An 18,024-nucleotide genomic window follows, 5' to 3' on the forward strand; every position below is an offset into this window, starting at 1 on the left:
GATTAATCCACCACTTAAAATAGTTCCTGATGAATACACTACTTTCTTCTGTTTCAACATCTTCTGTATTAAGAATATTTTCACAGCCTTACCTCGCCATCAGAAAACCTTTTCTTTGGCACTAACTGTTAAACTTCTGTAACAGCGCTTTGGGTCAGAAAGTTGTGTAAAAGGACTGAAATCAACTTCACAGTTCTAGTTTTCAAAGAGGGTTAGGGTTGCGTCACCACCAAAACCCCAGAACTTCTTTAAACATTGAAGCTGAGGTTCTCCTTACCCTTACAATGGTTGGCCTTCTGTACATTATACATTGTAGGTCTAATAATGTCTGTGATTATCGCCCAGGCTACAGGCTGTCTGTCAACACGGGTGGTAGTAAAGACAGAAAAACAAAACAAAACAAAAAAAAACAGCAGCTGTTAGCTGCGAAATAAAGAGAGACTGCTGAGACCATAAATAAATTAGCTACTTAAGTAGGCTATATACTGTCTGGTCTTGGTCGTGACTTGGTCTTGCCCTGCCTTGTTCCTGGTCTTGTCTAAGCGGCAACCTCCCTGGCTGTAAAGCCAATGTGTAAGTGCCACTGCAGACAGCAGTTCCTCAAAGGAACACTTGAGGCTGGCTGCAGAAAGTCCAAAAGTCCCCATATTAAAATTGCTTGTTTGAGCAACCAGGCTTCATTCAGCCTGCCTCAGGTCAGCCGATGATTCATGCCTCTGCTCATTTTTACATTAGCCGGTAGACTGCAGGCAGTACTGCCAAAATGGCGGCACCAAGAGCCACCATACAGAGCTTCACAATGACTGTGGGTGACATCACGGATACTACGTACATGTTTTATACTGTCTATGGTACTGACTTGGCCTCCGTCCCTTAAAGTCTTGTCTTGTTCTCGACACACTCTGGTCTTGGTCATGATGGTTGTATTTGCAGTGTGTTTTCTAAATGTTGTGCGTGTGGTGTCAAATTGAAGACACTTTCTTAAGCTGCAGTGCGTTGAGCCCTCTCAGCCACCGTACTGATCCACTATTTTGTTGCCAACAACTGTGGCGAAGCTTTGGTTCTTGTAACAGAGGTGGAGGCTTGTACATTTTCATAGGATCACCGAGTCCTGCACACTGGCTTTCAATCACTGAGCAGCTAATTAGTCCACAGCTTGAACTGCACACCTCCTGCTGTTTACAGCCTCTTTTCATTAAAGGCTCTTCATCATGTCAACAAACAAAGTTTAAAAAGGGCCTACTCGGTTAATGTCTCCAATTAAAAAAAAACATGTAAGGTTAACAAAATTAACAGTTTGATTTGATACAGGTGTCAAAATGGTGTACATGTTAAATAAAACCACAACTAAGAGACAAAAAATCTCTGTAGAGTTGATTCTCAGTAATCTAACAACAAAGAGTTTAAGATTGTTGTTTCCTCAGAGCAAACTGCTCCAGGATCAGCAGATGTTGACCTTTCTGGAAGAATGCAAGCACTATATAATCAGAAATTCACAGAGATTCAGGACAAAGATGTCCTTTAGTTCATAAAGTGACTGAATGAAACATTAGTTGCAACAATGGCCCTTTTAATAGACATTCACTCTCTTCACATAGTTTAGTTGTTATTTATTCATGCATGAATGTGACTATTGTTCCCTTGTGAGAATACCTCTACTGTGTTACCACTGTAGGTTATTCACGGATTAGGAAAAAAAATAGTTTTTGAAGAACCAGCGAAAAACAGCCTGAAGGAGAAGAAAGAAAATGTTGGCACCTCAGAGCCTGTAGAGGGGGAAAATACCGACATTACACAAAGCGGTGTCAGCACAAACTAAAATTGACTGACCACAATGGTTTAAAAAAAAAAAAGGCGTGTTGCCAGTTTCATCAGGGAAGGAGTGTGAGATGTGTAGTTTTCTTTCAAAGTAATTGTTTATGTCCTTGTTTATGTAACTATATGGTGAAATAATAGAGGAATGCTGCCTCTGAAAGCAACAATGACCATAAAAAGTCTAAAGTACTGGATTTACAGCTTTTGACATCACTAGCTAGTGGCCTGTGGACACAGGTTAGCCTGCTAACCATGCCATCTCACGATTTTCTGTCTTACTTAAATCTGATCTAACCACACCACCTGGGTAGAAACACATAGAGGCCATATAACCCTGAGAAGAGGTCTACTCTAGCCAAAATAAGTGAAATCACCCCTGGTGTGTAGAGTTTTTAGCCCATGTGGAGCCCTTACATGCCGTCATAGCTCATTTAGTATACCATCAAAAAACTATTTTATTGTTGGAGGAGAAAGTAATACTTTAAAGACAGAAAAAGAAAAAGAAGTTTTGTCTCAAAGATGGTGAAATCACACATGCATGATAGAGATAAACTTTTATACCTACAGCCCTCCGATCTCTTAGGTGCAGCCAGTTGCCTTGATGATCTATGCAGACTCCCACAAAGAGGAACACCAGTTGAAGCTCAGAGTCACTTATTCTAAAAACCATTGGACAGACTGCAGTGGAATATAGAGGATGAAGCCGTTGTGTTATCATGTATTAGTATGTTGATAGTTGAAAGTGGTAGATAGTAAAAGTTTGATTTCTGGTGTGTAAAGAGTGCTACAGAATCGAAAGGGCTGCTGAAGTGTTGACAGACTTTTCGCTCCACTTAAGAATCTGTGTTAATATTAGTATTAACCTGGGAACCAGGCAAATATGCAAGCTCATATTTTATTTGCTCTGCGTCTAGCCCCCCTCCCAGTCAGATGGATTCCCACCCATTCCTGGATCTGGTCAGGTTGATCACAACTATTTACTTAATGTAGGGCAGGTTTTATACAATGGCTGTACAGAGCAGTGCAACCTTATTGGACTTTGAGGCATTTTCATAGACAACAAAGATGGATGGCCACCCTCATCCACCTCCACTACCTCCTGGTAATATCCTACAAATCTCTTCATTCCCTTGCTACCACTATCTGTACACTACCTACTAACCTCCTTCGCCCCTACTGTATACCCTGCTGTGGAATCTGCAGTCTTTGGACATGGGTCTGCTTATCATCCAGCCCACAAGCTTCAGCGCTGCAGAGCCTCTACCCTCTGGAAGATCCTCCCGACAGAGATCCACAACGCCACAACCATGATTCCTTTCCAAACACCTCACAACCTATTCAGCAAGGCCTGTGTTCTGTGTTAATATTATCATTTTGGTTTACATGACCAGTATTATTTTCTGTTCATGTGGTTTTTGTTTGGCTCTTACATGTGAAGCATACTTGGGTACCTTAAAAGGCACTATATAAATGCAATTTATTATTATTTATCTGCTATTATGTCTATATTAAATGAACTTGACTGTATTTTCTCTAAAAGAAGAACAAAAACACTTCACTGAAAGTTTAAGAATTTAGTGTTTGCCCAACCTGCTGGGGTTCCAGGTCATCAAACACTGATGCTTTTTCACACTCAACATCTCATACAGATGCACACAGCACCCTTTAGTGTCTTTATAAGAGGCACCAGGCTGTCACAATGTCTTTATGTCAGAAAGGCTTTTAGCATGTGGTTAATGTTGTGAAATGGTCACAGTCTGGTTAGGTTTAGGCACCCAAAATACTTGGTTAAGTTGAGGAAAAGATTGTGGTTTGGGCTAAAATAATTAGACCATTATGTAAATCAAGTGTGTAACATAACTTATGTCACATTTACATTTCACAACCCCAATTTCCTGGGTGAAAGTCCTATATTTGTTTGACCAGATATGGACTTTTTGCCCTTTATACTCACCAACTCACTTTTATATCACCCGATGTGGCTGGTTTTACATTGCCAGGGGACAAAACAAAGCATCTGTATTCTACGACCTCAGAATTGGAATGGGCTGTTTTACTGTACTTCTGACATGATTTGCTAAGTCACACATTTCATTAATCTGATTGGTTGTAGGTCTATCTAATTGCATCCACGTTCTGGTCTACACCTGTTGATAACATGCCCTGGGTTGTTAGTCTGCTCATGCCAGGACATAATTATGATAGCAATCAATAAATCAATATTTGTTTACTCATCTCTGTCAGTTCGTGCCTAATGGCTTTATCTCAGCTGGTTGGGTTGGTTGTGTATAAAGGCCAGATGTTTTTTTTTGTAAAAAATCAGACCAGTCACTCAGTAATTGCTTATCTGCACTCAAATTTTAGTTTAGTTTTAATATAATTATCTAATAAACTTAATGAAGCAAGTAATATGATTGATATAATAGTACTAATATACTCAATGTGCTTCCACTACACAGTAGCCAGGTTTATGCATTCAGTAATAATAAAGCCAATTTGTTTGCCCAAACTCAACACATACACAAATCTTATTACCGGCTTCAAGTTTAGTAGTTAATTTATATTTAAAAATATGTCATTCAAATGGATGGAAATTTTCTATGCAATTGAAATGCATATGTGGCCTAAATATTTTTTTGAGTGTGTGTGATGAGCGCTCTGGTTTTCAGAACTGAAATGGTTCCAATATATTTTAAATTACAGTACCAGCAAGCTGTCATCTGTGAATATGTGTAGTTAGATTTGTTCTTTGGATCCAGTAAATGTAAGTTTCACTGACATGCAGGAAGAACTATAAAATGCAAAACACTTTGCATCAGCTGGAAGTAATTAAAATAAGTTTATTGATACTGTTTAGATTGAAACTCAGTTCATAAATACAAACTGTACACAGAAAGTAAAATAAATTTAAGAGAGCTTACTGACATAATACATTGCATCATTACAATGTGTTCTATGTCCATTTGTTTGCATAGAATGTGCAGGGATCTCATTTGCGTACATCACGGTACAAACAGAACAAAACCTAACATCCTATAACTCTGTCAAATAAAATTCTCAATCTTCTTCCACACTTTTAAAATCTGTAACCACTGACCGATCCACAACTGATCCATTGATCCAGTCCACAGTAGGCAAAAATGAGCAAAAACACACACACAAAAGCTCAAACACAAAATATATACTCTGCAGATAAACCATAAATAAAAATCCATGACACTCAGTAGCTCAGTAATCAGCACAGGTAAAAGCAAATCAAACGAGTCAATAGCGAGAAGACAAAAAGCTGAAATCACTGACATTCATTTACCGGCCAAATTAGACTTTTAGAGTAAAACTCTCCAGTACAGCTGCTGATTCCTGCAAAAAAAAAAAAAAGCAGTTCTGTAATACCTGGACTGTTGATCGTATGCTGAAAAAGCAGAACACTGTGGAAAGCTTGTTCCTGTTCGGCATAAAGAAAACGTGCAACAGTAGATTCAGGCAGAATCACCACCAATAAACAGATGACTGTCAGTGACGAGTGATATATTTAAACCAGCTTCAAACAACACTGTTAAGGCTCAGTACCAGACCACAATACCGTTAAGGATCAACCAAAATAACCCAGCATCAAGCAGACAAAGTAAATAATATCAATCTAATTTCATCAAATACACTTCAGCGTGCCGAGATGCAACCAGAACATTCAAAACTATGGCAGCACTACATTCCTAGTTTTATGCGAGTAACATGATACAGGACCTCATCAAGCATGGAGAAAACTTCTAGGTTCTGAAATACTTCTGAAAAACGGAAATAACCCAGTACCAAGTAGTATTAAAACTTCTTATTCAAACTATACTTGCAACCGATCCTTGTACATTTCCAGCCAATCACTTAAAGTCTTCTTCCATTAAATGCGACATGTGATTGACCCACTACGGCAGCTACAGCAAGCAGCTATATACATGGTCTATGGTAGGGAAGTCGGACATGGTGTATTTGACGGAGTTGGCAGTACGGCATACTGAGATTGATTGATTGATTGATTGATTGATTGATTGATTGATTGAAATGTTTAAAAGAACAGCGACACTACACGCCTGTGGAAGGGTAATTTCACTAAATACAACTGGGAATACAAGTAGCCCCTCATCAAGCTGCATACTGCCTTCGGTAGGGAAGTTGGGCCCCAAAAGGGGCTTTGGGATTGCAATCCACACCCAGCTCCAAGCCAGTGAGCCGTACTTCTTCACGTATTTAAAGTACGAAAATAGATTGAGATAGTTTCGGCCCCATCTGAGTTTGGTAACACTACACACCTGTGCAAGGGATATTTCATGGAAAGAACTGGTGGACAGCCGCACCACCTTCACAAAAACCAATGGTTTCTCTGACACCAGTTGCCAAATTAAGTATTTTTTTGGTGTCACATCAGGTACTGGTATTGGTACCAGTATTTTTAAATGGTATCCAGCCCTACATCACAGGTGATGTTAATACTAAACCAGTCTCACTGATCCAACAAAAAGCCACAGTCCTATAAATGTGTCTTAACATCTTCCACATTCATAGTTCCAAGTAAAGCTTTTTGTGTTACACAGATTCCATCCCATCAATTTCATGCAGCCGTTTAGGTGACATTCTTAAAAAAAAAAAAAAAAAAGCATTTTTCTTAAACGCCTTTTAACTGAGGCGAGGAGACCAGTCAATAGCTCACTCTCTTTATGGGCTTCTTCTTCCAATAATCCAAGAGAAATTTCTAAGAGTGGCTCTTTGTATGAAGCAGCAGCAGCAGCAGCAGCAGAAGCAGCTCTTTTCTTTAAAAACGAGCTGCCAAGTGAAATGGCACAAAGTCGCATGAAATCTTAGTCTGTGAGAAAGATGCTCGACCTTGAAAGGTCGGGTGTGTGATTGAAGCTCATAATCCTGCCAACTTTTATTCTTCGTATTGTTATTATAACATTAGGGAAAGGTTTATTTTCAATTTGACTTGTTTGTTGCCACTCTGATGCAGACAGGAGATGCTTTAAAACATCTTAAATCTGACCCAGGACAAAAAGCTTAAATGACTCACTGAGATGAATATTTTTTGCAGTTCATCTGTAGCTCGAGGTTAGTCAGTGCTCAGTGAAGATTGGCTAATGAGCAGTGCAGTCGAAGCCTGTTTTCGAGGCCTCCAGCAGCTCAGGAACACAGATCAAACACTCTCTCACTCTCTCTCTCTCTCACTCTCTGCAGCCTGGCCTCACCATCATAAGAAAGCGAGCAGCGTGGAGTAATCTGAGGTGGCACCGGTTCACCCGTCTGATAACACAGCAAACAAGAGAAGAGGCATGACCCAGACTGAACTCTTGCAGGGCTCAGTGCGGGGGTCGGGTGAAAACCATCAAATTAAAATACGCTGAAGGAAATTTAAGTGTATGCTGAGCGAATGTGGCCAGTGGAGCTTTAAACAGAGTTGAATATTTGACTTTTAGTAACAGGACAGTTTCTGAAACAGCTGCTCTTGGCATCTTGGTGATGATAGTGGCTTTGTCTTTGAGACAAGAGGGAAGGCAAAAAGGACTTAATAACTGTCAGTTAGACAGTTTGGACTGTTTCCTGTGGAATAAAAAGTTTCATTAATGCCTGACAAAAAGCTTCAGGGCGTGTCTCTCTTCCTTCAGTGGTTTTTATTTGCATGTCGGCTGCTTCTATGCTCAGAGACAAAAAAAGGCATCAAAACTCTATGGAAACCAATTTCACACAGATGATCACTCGTGTGCCATCAGAATGACGAACTGCCACCATGAAGATGACAAGGACGTCAGTGATTTTGAGTAGATTAAATCCAGTATCACTCTTCAGTTCCAGTTTCTGTATCTGTGATATGATCAGGTGACGTCATGATATGTTTAGAAGTGCCATAGAACATAACAGAATACATTATTTTTCTCTAGTGTTGTCTACCATAACATTTCATCAAAATGAAACATTAAAACTGTTGCACTTATAAACTGATAATAAAAAACAACCAAACTGACCAGGACATAAGAAAAAATTACAAGAATGGGCCAAAACAGAGACGTGCCAGATGGGGTCCAAGTGAAATACTACAATCAGCCTTTGAAATGTGCATCAAATGTTTGTTTTTTTAAATATTAATATAATACTAAACCCTGCAAACAAACAGAAATGAATACTGAATGAAATTAATACCTTAATGTTATTAATGTACTGCAGATATAGCCTTGTGTTGTATTTGGACAAGAAATACAAACTAGACACAGTTATGTTAAAAAAATCAATTTCGTTATAATTCTATGTAGTCTCCTCTGTCCTCTGTTCACCCCAAAGTTACAGCAGAAATGTTTGCTCCACAGATGAAAAGAAAATTAGTCCAGTGATCGTCAGCCTGAGGGAAAAGATGACTTCCTGTTTCTTTTAAGATGATTTAGGACGGGGTTTTTTTCCGTGAATGAGACGCTGTCAAAATCTGATCAAAGTCACGTTTTTTTTCCTGAAACAAGCTTCTGAACCTTTGAAAACCTGAAAACCCACTATGACTTTATTAGACTTATATATACACTCGCATCTGGGATTTCAGCACAACAGGTTAAAAAAAAAAAGAGAAGGGAAATGTAATAAACATGACCATCAGCCTGTTGAACCATCAGCTTGTCCCACACATCATTAACTCTTCTGACTTTTATAGAGAGCTGAAGTCTGTCTCATTGCTGGCCTCTGCTCCACTACCCTCTGCAGCTCATTGTGTTTTTTTCTTGAAGGTTTTTTCATCATTATTTCTAAAAATCTCAGATATTCTGGAGGAGCTTAAATTTCATCTATGCTCAGCCAAAATAAACACCCACATTTTTTGTGTGAGTGCATCAGTAAAAGCACCTTCCTGCCTGTCTCGATGAACCAACTCTGATTATTTGGGATCAATAATGAATGAATTTGTATTTTCTCCTGCAGATTTTCTGAAAATTCAATTAAATTTGTACAGAATTTGTATGGAAACCTGGCTACTAAACTAACTTACTTAAAATATTTGAAAGAGAACCATGGATCAGGACTACACCTAGATTAGCTCTGGTTCTGCTCTGGATTTATACTAATCATTTAAAGGATAAACCTGCTGCGTAAACTGCCCATAGCTGAGCAGGGTTGGCTGCTGCTGTATTTTAACACCTGTCATAATGGTGGTACTTGAAAAGCCAAATATTTCCTGTGGAGGTGTAAAAAGTTTAAGAGACACTGATTTATGTATAGTTTAAACAAAGGCTAACTAGAAGAGAGGCCAGGACTTTGTGTCTCTATTGAAAGAAGCTCAACAGATTCAGTTTTTTTCTGGTCAGGGAGGATCCAATGACTACTGCAATCAATTTGAGCAAACGCCTTTTATTTTGGCATCTTTGAAAACTACTCCATGAACGGCAGTTTCAGACTGAAGAATGAAGAAAAAATGTAAATATTCAGGATGGATGTTAATCCCAGTGTGTAGGAAAGAAAAGAAAGCACTCAGCGTGAACACAGGGCTGCATTACAGAACAGCGATCTGCTCGATATTATCATTCAATCAGCAACGTAATCCATCATCACCGAATCACCTTCAGAGTTCTTTATTCCCATGCCAATGTAATCATTTACTTTCTCAGAATGTTTTAGTGTGATTTATAATTTGGTTTTTCAGTGAGTGGATTTTTGTTGCATGTTCCTGTACTAATTCACTGATTGCAACTCCTTTGTAACGCTGCGTATCATTTCCTTCTCTGCTTTTTTTTTTCCTTTTTCCACTTTTTACTTTTGGTTTCTGTGTTTGTGTCTCTGAGAATCCTTCAAGACGTTCTGTGGAGCAGATGAACAAAAACAAAAGCTCACTCATATAGTAGCACAAATTTACACACAGCACACTTGGTGAGAATGCAAAGACCTTGGGCCCGACTGAACACCAACAACCCAAACAGAAAAGTAAGGAGGTTTGTGTTTGTGTGTGAAACATCTGAGCTCAGCGGGAGAGACAAGTACAGGAAGCAGAAGGAATAAAAACAAAACCTGGTTGTTCTCCACAGGCGGACATTGTATACATTTCTGTACATGCTAACTCAATGAATATCCTTTAGCATTATTTTTCTTTTTTGTCATTTAGTATAAAAACACACACTGATGTACATTATAAAAATGTCTTCCCTTTTGCAAAAGAGCAGTGTTTTTCTTCCACCGGCTTTATCTGGTGCGCACCGACGCGGTTATGTATACATTATTTACACATACAACCGTACAAAAATGTGGATTTCTCTTGTGTACACATATTCAAAAAAACAAATACATCAGATAGGATCAATTTTGTTGTGAAATATTTCTGAAAGTCCTTTAATATACAGCGACAGAGAAGCTCAGAGACAGCGAGAAGATTGATACACCTGACTCTTGAAAAGGTTGTGACACTTTTTAAACAACGTAAAAAAAAAAGAAAATGCTGTGCACGTTTTATGCGCGTCTATGTGTTCAGGACTTATCACAAGCTACTTGGCCAAAAGGTCTAGTTGCTTGTGGGTGTTATAACACAAGATCTTGACATCTTTACAGAAGGTCTTCCATCTTATAAAGTCAAAAGACTAGTGTTGGGTATAGTAATCACATTACATTTGTCTGTAACTCAGTAACTCATTCAGACAGATTTCAGTGCTGCTTCGAAAACACGTTTTTCCATTTACTTGATGACAGTGGGGATAGTGCGGTTTGCCGAAAAGCCTGGATGTCATGCAGCCCGACATCATGCTATGGCGCCCAATCAGACGATGATACCGGTCAAAAACCCCTCCACAGTCAGCCTGAAATGCCACTGAAACTGAGGCTATCCAGGTGGGTTCATGGTGGACTAAACTCTGATACTCTACTTGTTGTGTTCTGGCTTTGTTTATTTCACATACCAAGCTTCTAAATCTGTTTCAGGCTTAACATTGCAAAATAGCGACACTAAGAAGTTTCCTTCCTTGGTTTACGTCCGATGGTTTGAGAGAGAAAGACACATACAAAGAGAAAGGGAGACAGTGAACACTGGTTGAGAGAAATAGACAGTGAATCAGAGTGTGGGAGCGCCGGCATAGATACATCAGCAAAATAAAACGTTATTTCCTGATTGTTTCACAGCGCTTACGTTCAGCACAAACAGACACAACACAGCACAATGATTCTGTCTGTACCCTTAATCAAACCATTATATTGTTCCTTATGTTACAGCTTAAGTTCTTTAGTTATCCTGTTGAGCTGAGAGATGAAATAAACCTTTGTGTAAAGACATGCCGATCTTGTGTGGTAACTTTTTTGTAAAAACTAGATGCTTATTGGTCAGATGGTTTGCGATAAGCAGAGTGCGCACATCCAGGCATAAATATTTAGGTGCAAGACAAAAAATATCACTGCAAGGCACAAAAGAGAAAGGACTGCACACTGTTAGGCTCCAAAAAAATACTTTAATTCTCTTTCAAGGCAATGCTTTGGGCCTTTTAGAACAAAACGCCTTGCCTTGAAAAGAGAATTAAGTGATTTATTTGGAGTCTAACAGTGTCTCTTTTGTGCCTTGCGATATGCAGTGGAAATCAGACCCATCAGTGGTGTACTCTATCAATTAAGCTCCACAGGATCACATGTTCATCGCTTTAAACAAAAACACAAACACACTTATATGTTTTCACACATTGGATCATGAGAAGCAAAGCAACAAGAGGGATGTCCAAAACTGGGGAAGTTAAAGAGGTAAAGTAAAAAAAAAGAAAAAAAATGCCACATCCTTCAGCAGAGTCAGGTGTTGACAGCAGGGGGCGCTTGAGACAGATGCGGCTGAAGGTCTTTGCATTCACACAGAGGGAAAGAGATTTGTGGATGGGATGAAACTGAAATCAGAGATCATGTTACACATTGATGCCAAAGAAAGTCTGTGTGATGTGCTTCTTCTTGCCACAAGTGCATCGACATAAGGCACAGGCACAGTTCCCCTCTTTCAACAGAGTGGCTCGCGTTAGTTTGTTTTGTTTTTTTGTCCTTTTTAAAAAAAAAAAAAGTCCCAGTGCAAGAAACAAGTAGGGTGACCACCACCAAGGTTTGCGCAGCTTACATTGGACATTTATGTTCTGCTGAGGGTTATAACAGGATGTCAAGTGTTTTTTTTTTCTTTTCATGATCTTCTTCATTGTCAGGTTCATAGGCGGGTGATGCTGTTTTGGTAGGAAGACACATGGACGGGATTTATGCAGGCGTAACATAACACTGACACTCTTTATGCAAAGTTAAAAACAGCTTTTCATAAAATCAAAAGATTACATCGAATAAAACCAAAAAAATCTCATCAAACAAAGAAAAACCATCATCACCATTAGACCAGTAGTTGAGAAGCTGAGGTCTGTGTCGCAGCACTTGTGCCACGTTTATAGATCTTTCTGTTTAAATATGGAAATAAATCAAATACAGCACTGCTGGCTGCTAGAACTGGGGAGCTAATTTGAATGGTTTTTCCCCATTTGGGTGACTGTGATAAGATGTAAACATGCCGTGGTGAGTCATTGTTTGTCATAATGCAATGGGCTAAATATTTTGTGGGATAATTTACTGATACACAGCTTCACTGCAATGTCAATTTAGAGCCTCAACAGTGAACGACTCTCTGTCTGTCTGCCTTTTGAGCTACAAATGGCCTAATTAGTTAAAGAAGTTTAGTTCTGTTGCTCTTAAGCAACAACTCTTTTCCACAAAATAGGACTATTGTTGATGCACTGTTGCATAGGCACACTAACAGCACTTAATGCATACAGTATATAGAACATATATATCTGGATCCACCTCAGAAACTGTCCAAGTCCCATGGATGTATCAAAAGAGCTGGATATGACGCCGTTAGCCCAGTGGCCACTCTAGCCCAGTGGCTAATAAGAGATTCCAGTGTAACATGTCAAACGACTGACATCACATGACTTGATGAGAGGATGAGGACTCAGAACCAAGCACAACTGAACTCGCAACAATCTTCATGCTCTCGTCCAAATATGGACACTTCCTGGCTCTGAAAACAAACAAGATGATGACGTCCACAATGCCAAATTTCAAAACAGTTTTCAAGACGCCAATAGGTGACATCTCAGTGGGCTAAAACGTGGTCTCATTGTAACACATCTAACACACTTGTGTCTGATTTAGGACCACATATGAAAGTGAACACATCTTGAACCATGAGCTTGAACATTTGTTTTGGGCTGGTGTGCTGCCTTTTTTCATTCATCCGGGTAAATGGGAGTCTGGTATCCAGCTCTGGTAATACATCCAGGGCAAGTCTTCATGTTTATTATACCATCTTATATCCTGACACAATTCATGTTAGAAATAGCTGTAACTGAGTGCTTATACAGTAGCATGCCTATGGGGCTTTAAAGAACCAGTATAAACCCTTTGATCATTTCAGCTGTGGTACAATCGCAGAAGGAAAAAGAGAAGATGAGGAAAAGGAAGGGGGCAGTGGGTGGGGCTTGTTGCGATGGGTGATCACCCTAGTGATTCTGGTACTGAAATGCTCTTGAGGGAGAACAGATCAGTGTCTCTTCTAGTAAATCTCTGGAGAGTTTTCCTGTCAGGTTCTACCAGGAGGCTCCTATGAGCAAAGAGTGAGAGTGTGTGTGTCTCTACACCATGTTCATGTTTGAATGCATGTCTGTAAGCTAGTGTGCATGTATGACTGTTAGGGTCAGACCGATATATTACCAATACTTTAATTAGTGTATCAGCCAGCAGTCCAATATTCCCAATATGATGGAGATGAAGTTTCCTTTCTGAACTCAGTTGTATTAAAAAGTTGTTAAAACCTGCAATGCAACACATTTTTATTTCTTCCTTTATCCATATCATTCAGTTTAAAAGCCGTACTGCATGTATAAAGAGCTTAGAGAGATGTGAATGACTCAGTGGAGAGTTTTAGTATCCCATGATGCTCTAGATGCTAATTTCAAAGGCTTTTACACTCTGAAACATATAAAATTAAGGGAGAAAATACTTTTTAGCATTTAAATATTGGCAAAAATATCAGCTGTCAGGAGCTTCAATCCAAAATTGTTCGGTATTGGCCTGTTAAAACATATCGGTTGAGCCTAAATATCAGTCTGAATGTTTGTGGTTGTAAAGTGTATACATCAGTGTGTCTGTATAAGTACAGTATCTAAGATTGTTTGTATTTCCATCAGCTCTGGCAGTCTTTGTATGTAGTGTTTGCTGTGAATCAGTCCTAGAGGCAGGCGATATGTGTACATCTGTCTGTTTTTGCCAGTCTTTCTTTCAGGATATCTGTGTATTTTATTTATATTTGCATGTATCAGTCCTAGAGGCAGACATTGTTGCTGATCTGGCAGGTGGATCCAGTGCCGGCCTGGGACAGAAAAAGCCTCCCGTTGGGGCAAACGCAAACCTCGTAGACAGTCTGCCTGGTCCCAGAGGACGAGGAGCTGGTGGAGGCCTTCCCCTCAGGCAGCCGCATCAGGCGAATCCTCCGGGCATCCAGAGAGATCTGAGGAAGAGGGAGAGAAAATGGGTGAGACCGGGAAGAAAACGAGGATACGGAATGACCAGAGCTCAGCTTGGACAAACAAAAAAGAAGGGAGAAATACACAGCGAAGAACACATGGAGCAAAGTACTCATTTCTATCAAGAGGCGCAGCTAAGGTGAGAAGAGAATTGTGTTTCTGCTTTTTGCGTAGCTCCAGTGGCTTCATCAGTCCATGACCTCCTGCACACAATGGGATGGTTTGCAGCTGAGTGTGACGAGAATCCGCACCTCCAAGTCCGAGGCCATGATTCTCTGCTGGAAAATGCTAGATTGCTAAAGTTGCTTCCCCAAGAAAGGTGTTTAAATATCTTGGGAACACAAGATGACCAGGTCAATTGCTGTGGCATCGGCAGTAATACGAAAGAAGAGGCTGAGCTGAACAGTCAGCAACACTTTTGATTTATCATTGAGTTCAACCCTCACCTTTGGTCGTGAATTTTGGGTAGTGACCCAAAGAATTTGATCAACTCTTATAGTGTGAGGAGCTTGGACAGCCAGAAGGAGTGCTGAGTAGTTGCACTGAAAGGAGCCAATCTAAGTGGATTGGATATCTGATTAAGATGCTTCCTGGGTTCCTTCCTTTGGAGGTTTTCTGGGAAGAGACCCCAGGGCACACTTAGAATTACAGATGGGATATCTGGCTGAATGCTTCAGGATCCCCCAGGAGTAGCTAGGAGACCCTGGGGAGAGTGTTGACTAGAGTACCCTGCTTAACCTTCTGCCATCACGAGCCGACCCCGGGTAAGCAGAAAAAACGGGATGGATGGATTGTTCGCTAGGTGCACTGAATGCAAAGCAGACTTTAGAGGCCTACAAAGTAAATGGGATGCTATACATCTAACTTGTCTTACCTAATGAGCAATTAGCTCTCAAGCTGCATCTCAAGTACTGTTCTCATTCTCATCACGTTTGTTGCATATTAACCTAAAACTGAAGAAGGCTTTTGCTATTGTTGACTAGCAAAAACAAAAACTAGCTAAAAATATATAACTTGAAAAATGACCTGTGATTTTCTTCATCCGTTTTCAACTTTACCCCTAAGTTAGGCTAAACACAGCCTGGATTTCTTCATCAAATGTTTTTTTTAAATGCAATCAATTCATCTAATTACCTTTAAGATAGCACACAAGCATATTCCCCAAAATGTTGGTTTGTTCTTTTAATTACGGCTCTACTGACATGAGAAAACCCATCTGTTTTCTGCATGATTACTCAAGTAATATGGGTTTAGTTTTGTATTTTAATGTCAAACATAGTTACACCCATTTAACTTCATGTTACCGGAAAGGGTAATTTTTTATTCTTTTCCTTTTGTTTTCTCCAGTGACACAGTAACACATCATGGTAATGGCTTCAGAAAGTTTTATTCTTTTGAAAGTCTGTATTTCTAGTTGAATTATTGAAGCTTTGGACATGTTACACACTTGCTGTTTAAATGACAAGTCTAAGCTAAGTGGAGTTTCTTGTTTGCTGATTGTGAATAAGCATGTTTGGACCGATGCCAGCTGGACAGGACTTCCTCTGTCGATGGTCAGGATGTGTAACATCTGGCAAAATACCAGCTACAGCTTAACTCATCTTCAGTCTCCCTAAAATCACTCCCCAATAAACGTTTGCATCTGCTTGTCCTGCCTCTAACTGTTTACATCGTGAACCCACAAACTAAACAGTATGTTTGACCTCACAGTCATGATCCTTGTTTTCTTTCTTTATAGGCTAAAGAAACTAATCTTTTCCCCTTTCATCTTTACCTCAGCTAACCCCCGCTGAACCATGTGTCTCTTCTCATCTCTTCACTCTAATTGCTCTCAAAGCAAATCTCTTCACCTGCTGTCTTCAGCTTAGCCTTTATTTTTCTTTCTAGGATTTCAACCTCACAGGATTGGACTTGGACAAATAGCGTCCGTGGCTCTCAACACCTTAGTACTCCACATCTTCAGTTGCAAAGAATGTTAAGTGGTCTTGCAACTGAAAGTCACATTCAACAGTGACATCTGTCCTGTTTCTCTGATATCAGATCTTATGTATTAAGAGATGTTTCAGCTGTCTATGACTTTCAGTGCACAACGTGGGTGTAGATGTGTGATTGGAGTAAATGATGAAGGTCATGTGTTGGTTTTTGAAGCTCACATTGTCAACAATAATGCATGGCGGACTGATATCCTTGGTAAAAGTCACCCACAATGCAACTTGCAAAAAACGCAAAAAAACTCTCATAGACTGAGGGAGCAGTAACCCGCAGGACAGTGAAACTGGATTGTCAAGTCATCAATCCCTGAAGCAGGAGACAAAATGAAAGGTAAAAGTAAATTTCTCAAAGCCAGAATATACTGCGCAAAAACACATTTTTCCAAATAGATTTCGAGAAGCAGACAGCATGGTAACTGCAACATATGGATAATATAATATAAAAAAGGCAAACCTACAAAAATCAATAATAGTCTAAGTGTATGCGATATTTAGAATAATTTCACTGCAATACTTCTCCATTATGAAGCTCTTTGTAACAGGAAACTGAAACTGGATGCGTGCAAACTGCCATCTACATACAACAGACAAAGAGGAATAAGGGACCTGGGATTTGTGCGTTGGTCTAATCAGGTCTGAGAAGGGTTCGTGTTGATGTCTGTTGTCAGTCATCTACTGTTCAGCCTACTTCAAGCAACACTTATCTCAACGAATTCCTGTTGTAACTTGACATTCCCTATCTTCAAATGACTTTTACAGAACAAACGGTGAAGTAGATGTCGCTGCTTACCCTCTCTTACATTGACAGTTCCACTGTGCCCTGATTTCCACTCCTGATTTCAACTCTCATTGAAGTGACATAAAATTGACATGGCTATTGAGCATTTGGGCCTGTATATAATAATATATGAGATTATTGAGATGACCTCCTCCTCCTTTACATGTTTGATGACGTCATGGTGAAATCTGTCACCAGATAAGGCCAAAAATTTCCCTCTTTGTTAACCCATTTATCTGTCATGCATCTAAAGGTCAGGTCATTTATTGACACAGGACCATGATTTATCCAAAGGTTCACATTAATATATTCATGAGTTTTTGAAATATTTTGTTGAAAAATTGACAGTATCTAAAATCACTACCCAGCTAAAAAAAAAAAAAAAAATGACCGTAGTAAAAAAGCACAAAGACTTTCCTCTCTGCTGGTTCCCAGATCATCCCTTTCGCCTCCTGAGGAATGAAAAAAGAACAAAACTCCAGAAAATTCCACCTGCCACCCCACCACAAACACACACAACCACTCATCCAGTCATTTTACTCCCTTCAACACCACATTGATTGGACCAAACTGTCTTTCTCCCCTCTGCACAGACACGGCCCAGTGCTGCATGAATCCCATCTCCCAGCCCTTTCCTCCCTCTCTCCCGCCCTCTTGGGGCTCCTATAGAGCTGGTGTTTCACTGGCCGAGGAAAGGAGGAGCTCTCCAGCCATAAAAAGGTAAAGGAGCCATTATCAGGCGCCTCGGGGAGGCATCGCAATCAAATGACCTGGAACACTTTTAAAGCAGAGTCTCAGCTGACTTCCTCAGACAGCTGCTGTTGAACAAATCTTTCACCATGAGGGGCGGACAGTGTGAAGCCCTGAGAACCTGTGTGTAAGTCTGTGTGTGAGAGTGTGAGTGTGTGCG

The 18,024-nt window shown here is 39.9% G+C and overlaps 1 protein-coding gene across 3 annotated transcripts in view; it reads right to left on the reverse strand.

Annotated features, from left to right (window-relative positions):
- Positions 1 to 9,167: 9,167 nt before the first annotated feature.
- The window catches only part of sgcd (sarcoglycan, delta (dystrophin-associated glycoprotein)), a 318,522-nt gene continuing 309,665 nt past the window's right edge, over positions 9,168 to 18,024 (reverse strand). For all 3 annotated transcript variants that reach the window (XM_027273262.1, XM_027273261.1, XM_027273263.1), the window contains one exon: positions 9,168 to 14,329. In XM_027273262.1, the coding sequence (XP_027129063.1) occupies positions 14,144 to 14,329 (186 nt within the window). In that variant the 3' untranslated portion in view covers positions 9,168 to 14,143. The remainder of the gene's footprint in view (positions 14,330 to 18,024) is intronic.

Source organism: Larimichthys crocea, chromosome XXII (genome assembly GCF_000972845.2).
Source record: "Larimichthys crocea isolate SSNF chromosome XXII, L_crocea_2.0, whole genome shotgun sequence".
In the NCBI taxonomy this organism is placed as follows: Eukaryota; Metazoa; Chordata; class Actinopteri; family Sciaenidae; genus Larimichthys; species Larimichthys crocea.